Genomic DNA, 14,425 nt, shown 5'->3' on the forward strand with positions numbered 1-14,425 from the left:
TATGAAGTAAATAAATAAATACTACTGGAAGATTCTTATTTTGATCTTATAAAAAAAGGGTACTGAGATTTTTATTTTCTTTATTTCTATATTACAAGTAGCCCTATACAGAAAAGAGATAAGTAATGCCATACTAGATAATAGATTCTACATACAAGATAGACTTACAGTGATTAATTCCACAAGAACCAATCACAGAAGCCGTCTTTTCAAAAGAACCTTCTCTGATTGGTTATCGTGGAATTAATCACGGTTTAAATTTAACCGGCTTTTATGCAACCAGGCCATTGCCTACGAATCACCATACAAGATTATGTATTTCACAAGTTATCTAGAATTATTAGAGCATAAGGGTGAGACCACATGAGGAATTTTTCCAGTCGGCACAGCAGGACATGAATATTTCCGATTGTCTGATTGGGTTGACGTCTCGAGAGAATTTCCTATCCACTTGTGCCGACTGAAAAAATTCCTAATGTGGTCTGGCCCTAAGTGAATATTACAGTGTACGCTCCTTCTCTTTATTCCCTTTCAGAGGTTGATCATTTTATTGGTGTTTGAATTAAATCTATCTTCCTTTCCACAATTTTTGAGTTGACATTTCATTTTCTAAATGACCAAAACTATTTGCTGGTAACTCCCATAAAGGAATCCTCGGGAGTACCTAATTTCTCTGATAAGGAAGCAATTGTATGATTATTTTGTTATATAATTTCATTGAAAATTGAAATGTTTCTTCATACTGTTATGTTATATGTTTTCATTTGAAATTGTAATTGTGATTTTTCTTTTTACGAGAAATAAATTATTATTATTATTATTATTATTATTATATTATTATTATTATTATTATTATTATTATTATTATTATTTTCTTTCAACTGTTGAAACAACTCAATAAATTATACCTTTTTACTTTCCTCGCCCTATTTCCATAGGTAAGAAGAGTATTTCTTCCCAAAAAATAAAAGTACCCTAATTTCAAGTTTTCTATACGTTTCAAGGTCCCCTGAGTCCAAAAACATGATTTTTACCTCCAGTTTTGAGTTCATCGAATATTCCACTGCAGTAAGAAGAATGTAGGCTATTAATTCTGCTTCATATTAATTTCGGGTTCATAAATTATAATCATATAATTATAAATTATGGTTTATAATTATATAATTATAAATTAGAGATTATAATCTCTATTGTTGTAATATCTCTTCAATTATTGAGACGATGGTTTGATCTATTCCGTACTTCCATGCATTAATAGGCTACATTGAAATAGTGAACTATCTAGATTTGAAATAAGTAATTCTCTTTCATAATTTAGTAAGTAATTGAGTCAGAAGAGGTTTTAATAAAAAGTGCACAAGAATATTCATCTATGTTTTCATTTATTCGTGCGTTATATACACATTAAATAATTTTTCAAATGTACAAAATACTTGGGCCCGGTTGCACAAAAGTCGGTTAAATTTTACCGTGGTTAATTTCACGAGAACCAATCAGAGAAGGCCTTTTTGATAAGACGACTTCTCTGATTGGTTCTCGTGGAGATAATCACGGTTAAACGGCTTTTGTGCAACCGGCACTTTGTGAATCTTAATATTTACTGATTGTATTTTTATATTATATCGATTACAATATTCATATTATGTATAATACATCAGTTCTAGAGCCAAAATCAATAATCAGACTCTATCATTCATTCATAAATATTCTATTTTGATTTTTTATACGAAATTAGTTGAGCATCAAAACATTTGAGCTGATAATAAATTAATTGAAAATTTCAATAGTTTCTACATGAGAGATTATTATCATTTACTATTCACTGATAATTTCATTACTTTGTCCACGTAGGATACCCTGTGAATATTTTAGTAGAAAATATATGGAACAAATTATCTTTAATTCCAACACTATTTTGAAAAAGGTTATTGAAAATAATATAATATTGCGTGCAACGTTTCATTAACATCTCTATTGAAATAACTTCTCTGAAACTTGAAACTCCTTGAATTTGCTTCAACTATGGGTTCCTTAGTCTTTCGATGTGTGAACAAGTAAAAATTCCTCAAAAATAAAGATTTTCAAAACTTCTTTGACTATGAATATAGTTTTCAATATTGCAATGATCGATTATTCTTATAAATCTTTGGCTCTGTAAGAATGGAATATGAGTTAAAGATTGTCAGACTATTGTTATTTATCTCTAGTAAGCAGAATGTCATAGTCCTAATCCTAAACTAAAACATTGCACAAAATAATTAGTGATTATTAAATCTGTGTATAGTTTACAAGTGATCATGAAAGTTTGTTTTTGTGCCTTTCTGTTCAATTACACTGAAAAAAAATCATTTTCACCTCATTAATATTTCAATAATAACTGATAAAATACAGCTTTTCCAACCAATACAATACAATACTTGACACAGTCTTTCTCAGAGTTATGTATTTCAGTTATTTCTTTCAGCAAATGTGCAACAGTCTCTGAACGATTGTACAAAGGTCTATTATAGTTTGATCTCTGATCTCTTGTAACTCACAAGATCAATGTAAACTACATTAAATTCTAGATCAAATTCTGACTTTGAAGGCAACATTTAATAGAAGCATGAATCTCTGCTGGTTCAATTATTGAGAACCTCACAATGATTCATCTTCACACTCTCTCTCAAAAATACCTCCTCATAACAAAAATACCTCCTCACACTCTCTTGAAAAGGATATCTACTCACAAAAATGTCTCAACATAAGTTTCCCCATCACACATTCTTGAAGGATATCTTCCCTTACAAATGTCCCTTTCTCAAAAGAATATCTCCTTACAAAAATACCTTAAAAAGTACCTATCCTTACATCCTCACTTCTGCTTCCAAAGATACCCCTTTTAACTTTCTTAGAATGAAGTCTATCGCTTACAGCTACTGTACTTCCCTTTTTATCTCTCCCTTTTCACTTTTTAAAGCTTCTTTTCACCCATTTCCCTTTTTGAAAGTTGATCTTAAATACTTATGTATTTGTTCACCTTTCCTCTTTTTTGGAGTTTCACCTCACCTCTTCCATTTTTGTCTTCCTTTCCCTTCATGAAGTTTCCCTTTTTTGTCTGTAATCACCACTAGTTCCACAAAATTTCCCTTTTCGTCTGTGACCACCACTAGCCTCAAATAATTTCCCTTCTTCCTCTGTGACCACCACTAGTCAGTCTCATACAATTTCCCTTCTTCCTCTGTGACCACCACAAGTCAGTCTCATACAATTTCCCTTTTCCCTCTGTGACCACCACTAGTCTCATACAATTTCCCTTTTCCCTCTGTGACCACCACTAGTCTCATAAAATTTCCCTTTTCCTCTGTGACCACCACTAGCCTCACACAATTTCCATTTTCCCCTCTGTGACCACCACTAGCCTCATATAATTTCCCTTTTTCCTCTGTGACCATTACTAGTCTCATACAATTTCCCTTTTCCCTCTGTTTAGGCAACCATTATAACATATGACTGACCTCCCTCAAACTAATCATGCTCTTTCTATCCCCAGTTTTCTATCGTCTCTGTAAGACTACCACTAGTCTTACACAATTTCCCTTTTCCCTCTGTGACCACCACTAGCCTCACATAATTTCCCTTTTTCCTCTGTAATTATTTCAAAAAATTTCCCTTCATCATCTGTGACCACAATACTACTTCATGGGTTGTTCCTTATAGAGCTGCCGCAAATGGTTGACAGTGGCATGGTTCATTTTACCCGGGTATCCATTGAACCTCTGCAAGGATTCTGCTAGAGGTTGATGTCTATGGTAGCTCTTAGAGAAATAACCACCAGGTAGATAACCTGGGTACCTTAGTTCGTTGGTTTCCAACTCCCATTTCTTCTCAGATCTCCTGAGGGAGTTGAGACTCTTTCCGCCTCCATTCTTCCCGAAGGCGGTTCCGCCCCCGTTGAAGGAACTTTTCCCTCCACTCAACACACTCTTCCCGCCCCCGTTGAAGAAGTTCCCGCCCCCACTGAAAACACTCTTCCCGCCCCCGCTGAAGGCGTTCTTCCAAGCGGACAGCCACCCCTTCGGTGTGCCCGAGTGTTGTACTTGCATCGGCTCGTCGTCCGAGACTTGAGCAGCGTGTGGAGCCGGAGCGTAGTACTGCAGGGATTTGGGGATGTGTCGCTTGCGAGTCTCCTCCGAGTCGTCCGTGAATCCGGTGACCTTGACTAGCGGTTGGGTCTCCTTTTGTGGTCCCAGCTCGAAGACCATTTGGAAATCGGCGTTGGGTCCTACCCGGAAGCCCAAGCCTATCCTGGAGTCGTGACCTGTAAAATTTATGAATGAAATTGTAGTAGAAATCTGTAGTGTTATGTTATGTTATAGGACTGTAGTAAATGAATGAATGAACAAGTGAATTAATCACGTAGTTTGGAATGCATAAATTAGTTTGTTACTGAAGTACTGTCGTACTGTTTTGTTGCTGTAGTAAATGGATGAATGAATGAGTGGAAGAACTAGTAAATTATTCACGAACTTTATCTTGAATATATTTCATTCATTCATCATAGTAGTATACTATTCCGAGGGGTTTCTCAACCTATGAATTATGAGGGATTGCCTACATTTACCAATGTAGCTTACATTGATAGATGCTCTAAAACTTCTGCTGAACATGAAGAACATATTGATAAATTATGTAGAGTTAACAGTATAGATCTCATAGAGAGAGGTAACACTCATTGATAAATCATCATATATTGAAAGTAAATTGAAACAGAATCATTGTACAATTTGAAATGAATTAATAGAATATCGTTAACGCTGTATTTCGAGAGTACTGTAGTCATTAATAGAAAGAAATGTGAAAGAAATTTGTACATTACAATAAAAACAAGAAGTGGACATCACATAACACCAATAGTGATTATAAATATTGTGAATATGTAATATTGCTGTGGAGTTGCTGTACATTCAGATGATATGAATAATTGAAATCTATGCAGTACATATGAAATAAATTATTGATATTGTTTTATATCAATCAAGCGATTCTTCATTACACATCTACCTCATTGAAGAGCTCTTAGGAAAGAATATATTCATCAAATTCATGCAAATTATAATACTTTGTGCTTTGTTTAAATGAGTTTAGAGTTGAATTTGTATCAATTCAATTGATTCGTAATTGCAAACTTATCATTAGCCTGTGTTGGAGGGGGTGGGGCACAGGTGTATTCCCCTAAATTATTGGAATAAATATCTTAAACACAGTTTAGTCGATGATAAAGCACATTTGTCAAAAAATCGCTTCATTTGGCGAATTAAGTGATGTACAAAGCCGTGGATTCAATTCAAGACTTGACTCTTAAATTCCTTCAATAATTAGGTATCATCTCTACCGGTTTTTGAGCTTGAGGAAAACAAATTTCTCACCGAGATTCTTATTTTAGATTGATGAATATTTAGAATTTTGATCGACAAATATGAATTTATTGTACAAATATGCAATTGCAACATTGTCTATAATACAGTAGACTCCGGTTACAACGCGGTTGAGGTGGCCATCCGGTTCTGAGCGCTATAGCCGGAGCAGCGCTATAACCAGTGTTGTCATTTTATCAACAGTGGAAATGGGTTATAAGACAATTAAGCACTAAACAACTATTCAAATTACTATGCCATTCTTATTCTATATACTGAACACTTTGAAGGCATTTTTGATAAATATTTTATGATCTTAATTCCTAAGATATTCATTGATAGTTTTTGAACTTTTCTATAATTAGGAATTTTCTGTCTATGCTACTTGAAATCTCATACAAATTTGACAGTATCATGTCATCACTCTCATTCTCTCCTACACTCATGAAAATAAATCATTCGTTTCACTTGTTTGAAAGCCTGTGAAAGAGTGAGGCTTCAAAAATACCTCTTCCACCTCATAATATGCTTCAAAATCATGAACACCACTGTCAGTCTACTGACAATGTCCAGTTCAAAAAGTCTTTTCAGTACCTTACAGTAACAGAGAGGGAAAGAGTAGGGGTGATTGACACCATACAAGCTGGTTATAATAGGGAATTCCGAGAGGTGGGAGAGGCTCTTAACTATTCCATAAATAGCACTTCTGTCCAGTCACTGATGAATTGTTTAATAATAGTCTATTTTGTAGAATTTCACTCACTGAGAGCAACAATAAAGCTATGGGACATTATGTGGAAACAGCGCTATATCCGGAGATACACCACGTTATAAAAGTAGCCAAAATACACATAATTATCCGGGATATTGGCCGGTCCTGTCTTGCAAGAGCACTATAACCGGATTCGCGCTCTAACCGGAGACGTAACCGGAGTCCGCTGTATAATTTTTTTTATTTTTTTCATTTACTATTGCTATCTAGTCATGAGACTAATGAGCAAATTTTATCGAACCTAGCCTACTATCGCTGTATAATGAAGGAAAGAATTTGCTTACACGAATGACGCATCATCACGTCTGAACTACTGAACTGATTAACTTTACATATTGATTCTTAATTCACCGAGGACAGTTATATGGGCCTATTTTTAATTCTTCAAGAATCCAGTAGGTCAAGTTTTAAGTTTGTCTAGTTGTTGATTAAACCCTTGCGGTGCACGCAATAGAGACGATGGCTTCTCCACTTTCCTGTTTCCTCCATGAAAACTTCCAGATTTAAGGTTCAATAAAATTAAGAGGATTTAAGCTAAAATGTTTGTAGCTCAGTAATGTATACAACTTAGAAGAATCATTCTTCTCTCTCATTGAAACTCTCATATCACAATTTTCCATCCTCAATAATTGTCCAGAGATGAAAGTCTCTCCGGTGATCTGTTACGGAGCGTTTTATCATCACTAACGAGTTCATTACCTCGGGGTACTTTGCCTGTCACTGGCCTAACCTCCATCTTATTGTATAATGAAGCTGCTCAGGTAGATTAGAGCCAAGAAAGTCGTCCATCCATGCATCTCAAGCCTTTGCTTCTCATGTATTCCAAAAGGGATAGTAGATTGATAAGCCGTGCTGCTATCCTTGTCTATCATTCGACAAAGCAGATAGCGCTATCCTTTCCTAACCTCCTTCAATATGCAATTACCGTACTTCCTCCTCTCTGATGCTCCAATTATTTACTTTTTCACCCCGAGGTCAGTGATGGAAATAATATATAGAGGCACACGTTATAATGGCAGTGGAGAAAGATAGGAGACAGCGTTGCCGATTTTCTGCCTACAATCATTTACTTTTTCAATCCTAGGTCAGTGATGAAAATAATATAGTGAGGTTCACGTTATAATGGCAGTATTTGATAAACGTTGGTGTTGCTATCCTTGTCTATAATCTTTTTGTATCATTTTCGTACATCTTTGTATCATCTTCGTATAATAGTGAGGTCCACGATATAATGGCAGAGGAGAAGAAAGATGGGAGAACAGTGTTGCCGATTCTCTGTCTAGCCACTACCTTCTATAGAGGATAGCTGATACCGGTATATCTGATGTAATATTAACTGTTCGTTCTTGTTTGAAATAATAAACTATATTTTATTCGTCAAGGAAATATATGTTCCAATGAATGAGTAAATAATGAATTATTATAATTGATACTAAATAGGACTTTGAGAAACAGAGCCAAGAGAGAAACAAAACTTAAATTCCATAAGGTTATGGCTATTCCAACGCTCTTATATGGCTCTGAATCTTGGATACCTAGGAAGAAAGAATGGAGTAGGTTACAGGCTGCCGAAATGAGGTTTTTAAGAGCAGTAAAAGGGTGCACAAGGGAAGATAGGCTTCATAATGTTGATATAAGAAGCGAGCTCAACATAATCTCCATATGGCAGAAGATTGAAGAAAATCGGCAAAACTGGAAAGAGCATGTTGAAAGGATGGAGAGCGACAGGATTCCCAGGGCAGTCATGTTGTATAACCCGGTTGGGAGGAGAAGTGTGGGCAGACCCCGTAAAAGATGGATGTGATGGTGAGTTTGAAGTCGGAACAGGCAATTTGCCTAATCCTTGTAGGAAGACGACGACGACGATACTGGATATCTTGTTAATTAATTATATTTCTACATTGTTGAGAAACGATCTAGGAACGTTGCAGAGCTAGAAAGAGATAGTGCTATCTGCTTTGTCGAATGATAATATCTGCTTTGATACGAAGATGATAGAGATAATTGAGATTGGATATCTTGTTAATTAAAATTTTATTAACTTGTTAATTTATTATATTTCTACATTGTTGAGAAACTATCTGGGAACGTTGCAGAGCTAGAAAGGGAGAGTGCTATCTGCTTTGTCGAATTATAGACAAGGATAGCAACACCAATGTTAATCAAATACTGCCATTATTACGTGGACCTTACTATAGGAAGATGATACAAGGATGATATAAAGATGATACAAAGATGTACGAAAATAATACAAAAAGATTATAAACAAGGATAGCAACAATACTGCCATTATAACGTGGACCTCACTACTATATAGTATGCTCCAATTATTCACTTTTACACCCCGGGGTCAGTAATAAAAAAAATATAGGTTGCTGTTATCTTACTCTATCAGCTTGGCTTTGCACTTTTGCACCATCTCCGTTTAAACGTGGATGGAGCATATGGTGCCTTTAGTACTTCATAGAATGATTGAGCTTGTTTGACGCTAATCTTCGTTTACATGAAGATAAGTTTGCATTTATTATAATGGGTTTCATTCCGGGTTTAAACCAACAGTTGGTCAATCTCCGTTTAAAATTAGATGAGACATATGTGCCTTTAATATCTCACAAAATGATTGAACACATTTGACACTAATCTAGGTTTAAATAAGAAGATAAGGTCGCATTTATTATAATGTGATTCATTCCAAGTTCTCACGAATAGCTGATCAATCTCGGATTAACTGTAGACGATGCATATTGTACCCAAGTATCTCGGTCTAATAAGATTGAACTTTTATGTGCATATGGTACCTAAGTACCTCTCATCGGTTCAAAATGATTGAACCTGTATCTATCGATCCAAGGATGACATATGGTAGAGGGCTTAACTCATTCGTTCATCAAAAACCTTTCACCAGTGTAATATGGAACAAAATACCTTCACTTCCAGCTCATTTTCATAGAACTGAAATCCTGAGAGCTTTCTCTTCGCCTCAGTTCAGTTTTATGATTCAGTTCTTTGGGATATTTCAAGGTTTCACATCAAATTACTGTCCGTGTCATAAGTTTTTGGGAGAGATTGATGCATGACAATTTTATGTGATTCCTTATAAGAGAGGCAGATGTTGTGAGAGGCATATCGGAGTGATACTGTTATCACAGTTGGTACTAATCTATGTACAATGTATGTTATAAATAAAAATATAAATCTCAGTACCTTTTTGACCGAGCGAAGTGAGATCTAAGATTCAAGTCGACGGTTTCGCATTTCTCTTAATGTTTATATGTTTATATGCTGCGCACTAATTTATTGAGACAATAATTTGGGAGGCTATTTGTGGTTCCTACACCATAATCAATCTCTAGTAGGTTGAAAGCTTAAACATTGAGCAGTAGGAAATAATTGACCGAGCGAAATGAGGTCTAAGATTCAAGTCGACGGTTTGGCATTTCTTTTAATGTTTAAATGTTCATAAGTTGCGCATTTACGGCGAAACGCGGTAATAGATTTTCATGAAATTTGACAGGTATGTTCCTTTTTAAATTGCGCGTCGACGAATATACAAGGTTTTTGGAAATTTTGCATTTCAAGAATAATATAAAAGGAAAAAGGAGCCTCCTTCATACGCCAATATCAGAGTAGAAATCAGAATATAGAATTATTCATCATAAATCAGCTGACAAGTGATTACACAGATGTGTGGAGAAGCCAGTCTATTGATGTATTTCCATAAGGTCTATAGTTTCAATCAGGTACTTGTGGATGAGAATACTGCGTGAGGTCTACTGTTCATAGAACTACTAGTAATTATATTGAAGACTTGAAAATGGTATTAATGTCCGAAACATGTGACAAAATAATTTTAAAGTGTACTAAGATTTATATTTTTATTTATATTAAAAGTAGCCCTAAAGAAAAAAAGGCAATACAATGTATGTTATATGAATAAAGAGATTTCAATTCAATTCAATTGCATATACTAGATTAATACATGGAAAATGCTATCTTCTCTGTAAAATCACCGTTTGTTGATTCAGTGCATGGCAGCTTGATTTATGAAATCTTCAAATCAAAATAGTAGTAACACTAAATTTCGACTTGCAGACTGATATAATTGTGAAGAATCTGTAATATTTACTAACTGACTGGAGCATGTTTTCGGTAATATTTACTAACTGACTGGAGCATGTTTTCGAATCATAGAGGATTCATTGTCAACAGTCAAGAATGTCAAAAATTCAAATTAACTACTGCACTACTCCATTGACAAAAAATGAAGACTTGAAAACGATTACTGGTTTATTCCATTGACAAAAATTTAAGACTACAGAATAATTATTATTATTATTAATTACAGAATTTTTTGTCAATGGAGTAGTGCAGTATTTAATTTGAATTCTTGCCTGTTGACAATGAATCCTCTGTGATTCAGAAAACATGCTTCAGTCAGTTAGTAAATATTCCAGATTTTTCACAATTATATCAGTCTACAAGCCGACGATTTAGTGTTAAAATTATTTTGATTTAAAGATTTCATAAATCAACAAACGGTGATCTTACAGAGGACATAACATTTTCCATGAAATAATCTAGTATATGAAATAGTTAATAATAATAATTATTGATCATAGATCAATTATTGATCTACAAACTAATAATAATTGATTATTCAATCAACAAACATTCAAGACATCAAAATAATTACTAGATTATTCAATTGCAAAAATTGAAGACTTCACAAATATTACTTGACCATTTCACTGACAAAAATTCAAGACTTGAAAATGATAACTCGATTATTATTCCATTGACAAAAATTGAAGACTTCAGAATGATTGATCGATTATTCCATCAACAAAAATTCGAGACATCATAGTAATTACTAGATTATTTAATTGACAAAAATTGAAGATTTCACAAATACTACTCGATTATTTCACTGATAAAAATCCAAGACTTTAGGACCTACAATTACTCGATCATTTCATTGACAAAATTCATGAAATACTCTTTCTCAAATCACTGTTTGTCCATCAAGTTTTTTGACAGCTTGACAGCTAAGTAATTTCCACCAGCTCTCATCATAGAGAAAGCTTATGGTGTAATCAAATTGAAATAAACTATTTTGAAGTGTAGAGAGAAGTGTTGGATGTATTTTGAAGGATTGTTTGAGATGAGATCTAGAGGTGAGATTTGAATTAGGAGTGGAAATGAGTTTTTGCATCGTTAGGAGCCTATGAAGAAACTATCGTAAACTAGCTAGGGCCTAAGCACAAAGTATGAAAACGTCTTTCGTTTCTGTGGCCTGAGGCTGGAAATGTCTCTCCTGATAGAAAGATTTCTTAATTTCGAGATTCAGTGTTCTTGATCTGACAGGTTTGATCTGACAGGCTACAATTAAATATGGGATAATCCAATGGCTGAGTGAAAAAGAATAATTTTGATTTTAGAATGATGAAAGTTCAGCTCCTTTTTTGGAATTTGAAACTAAGTCTGTCTCAATTTCAAATTGTTGACCGAGCGAAGTCGACGGTTTGGCATTTCTCTATGTTTATATGTTGCGCATTTACGGCGAAACGCTGTAATAGATTTCCATGAAATTTGACAGGTATGTTTTCAATTGCGCTTCGACGTATATACTAGGTTTTTTGGAAATTTTGCATTTCAAGGATAATATAAAAGGAAAAAAGGAGCCTCCTTCATACGCCAATATTAGACTATAGAATTATTCATCATAAATCAGCTGACAAGTGATTACACAGCTGTGTGGAGAAGCCAGTCTATTGCTGTATTTCCATAAGGTCTATAGTTTCAATTAGGTACTTTTGGATGAGAATACTGCGTGAGGTCTACTTTCCACAGAACTACTAGTTACCTGATTACATTAACCTTACCTTATTTAAACTTTGTAACTGGACTCCTCATATTTACTTTTTCTAAACATAATTAGTCATGATTTGACTAATGCAACATTTGTATGAACCGCTAATTGGGGAGGGGCTTGTCTCGACCAATGACAGGCGTTAACCTTGACTGGTCACGGTTTCCGTCAAAAATAGTGGTAAAATCCAATCTGACTCATTATTTTCTTATCACGTTTGTGAAATTCTTCTCAATTTGAATTCCAAACTATCAATATATTCTTCTTCTCTAGCTTCAATCATTCGATTGGTAGGCAGCTTCCCATCGTTTTCTATTCAGAGCTGTACTTTTCAGTTGGATGTAGCTCTGGATCCCTAAGATCTTATGGTATCTTGCTTCAGATATTGTAGCCGGGGCCTTCCACGAGCCCTTTGTCCAATTATTATACTCCCCATTCTTAGCGTGAATTCATTGTATCTAATTAGATGGCGAAGTCAAGATTGCCGTCTGTCCTTTAAAATACGCAAAAGCGATCGCTTTTCCTCAACCCTCTGAAATACTTCCTCATTAGTAATTCTATCAGTCCATTTCAACTTGAGCATCAGTCTATGACAACACGTCACTATATTATTGATATTGAAATCTTGGTAGTTCACTATATTTATCAATAGTCTACAAACATTTTTAAGGAGGTTAGAGCGTTTTGCTTTGTGTGATGATAGACAAAGATAGCAAACCAAAAAAATCTGGTGTGGTACACTCACACAACTTCCTTGCCATTATGAAAATTGATCACCTGACGCTAGTGTTCCCGCGCATCTTAAGTCTACTATTCAAAGATTTGAGCCAGCTGGTGACAGGGCAATAACGCTGGAGACACACGAGGTCTGCTATCTCTTCATAGTGAATCATTTAATAGAATCAACAGTTGCCAACAGTTTGCAATAATTGGATAATCACATTTTCTCCAATTTCGAGCTTATTTTAAATTTCATGTGAAAATTTTACTGAACATTAATTGTAGAGATTCTCATGCTCCATCTTTATTGTTTAAATTGTATCTGAAGCCTGATAATTGAGAATCTAAAATCAAACTTTGCATAGATGGGGTGGAGCTCCTGGAAGTTTTACAGATATGGGAGTTGTGGCAGTTGATAGAGCTTATCAATGACTATTTTAGGTATAAATTTGATCAAAATCGTTGGAGGAGCCGTTTTCGAGAAAATCGCGAAAAACCCTGTTTTTGACAACATTTTCGCCATTTTAGCCGCCATCTTGAATTGGATTTGTTCGAAATTGTTCGTGTCGGATCCTTATAGGGGAAGGACCTTAAGTTCCAAATTTCAAGTCATTCCGTTGATTGGGAGATGAGATATCGTGTACACAGACGCACATACACTCATACACACACACACACACACACACACACACACACACACACACACACACACTCACATACAGACCTAACACATACAGTACCCAACACAAAACCACTTTTTTAGACTCAGGGGAACTTGAAACGTATAGAAATTTAGAAATTTGGGTACCTTAATTTTTTTCGGAAAAATTAATGAAATACAATCACGTGAATCTCCAATTTATACTGGTGTGATGCTTCCCGCTTGAATATTCATTTAAGAAGCAGAAGAACATAGTTGCTAGGCAACCGTCTTCAAAAGACTTTGATCATCAGGTTGGCATTCTATATTATATTGTGATTCTCATTAGCTGAATGTGAATGATTGCTGACAGTTCAACGTTAATCCCACTTATATATCCTAGAAAACACGAGGCAATTTTCTTACGCCACTACAGATTTTCTGTCCAATTTCGACATTTAATTATAAGTTTGTTTGGCGTCTACTCGCTTACTGATGATGCGGAAGAGTGCCGGCTCATGCTTTCACTATGGCCCACGGCTTTTTTCGATAAGCTTTAATAAGATAATTATTGTCTTCTCTTCGATAGGCAGCCTACTCTTTAGCCTTTTGCGATTATTGTTTATCGATATGTGTCCGAAAGTTTTATAACAGGTGGAAACGTTTTTTAAGGAAAGTTGAATCTGGCTAGAACTAGGAAGAAGTTTCGGCTTATTAACAGTGACTGAGAATAAAATCTTCTGAAGTTCTGAAGGTTTTCTAGAATTTGTTTAGGTGTTTCGATGAACCAATGTACTCTTGTATTAATTTATTGAATTGTATGAATTAATTTACAATCTTTTGTACTTAAACTACATGTGGACTTGAATCTATAATGAGGTTCACGTTTTAATGACAGCATTTAATTAATATTTAGTTATTTCGATGAACCAATGTACTCTTGTATTGATTTATCAAATTGTATGAATTTATTTACAATCGTATTATTTATACTTTAACTACATGTGGACTAGAATCTATAATGAGGT

At 34.8% G+C, this 14,425-nt stretch overlaps 2 protein-coding genes across 2 annotated transcripts in view; one reads left to right on the forward strand and one right to left on the reverse strand.

Annotated features, from left to right (window-relative positions):
* The window catches only part of LOC111051410 (transducin beta-like protein 2), a 119,660-nt gene that overhangs the window by 48,866 nt on the left and 56,369 nt on the right, over positions 1-14,425 (forward strand).
* Positions 2,481-14,425, reverse strand: part of LOC120353378 — a 46,401-nt gene continuing 34,456 nt past the window's right edge. The window contains exon 3 of the mRNA XM_039436880.1: positions 2,481-4,300. Coding sequence (XP_039292814.1) covers positions 3,675-4,244 — 570 coding nt within the window. The 5' untranslated portion in view covers positions 4,245-4,300 and the 3' untranslated portion in view covers positions 2,481-3,674. The remainder of the gene's footprint in view (positions 4,301-14,425) is intronic.

The sequence above is a fragment of the Nilaparvata lugens genome, chromosome 10 (assembly GCF_014356525.2).
Source record: "Nilaparvata lugens isolate BPH chromosome 10, ASM1435652v1, whole genome shotgun sequence".
Lineage (NCBI taxonomy): Eukaryota > Metazoa > Arthropoda > Insecta > Hemiptera > Delphacidae > Nilaparvata > Nilaparvata lugens.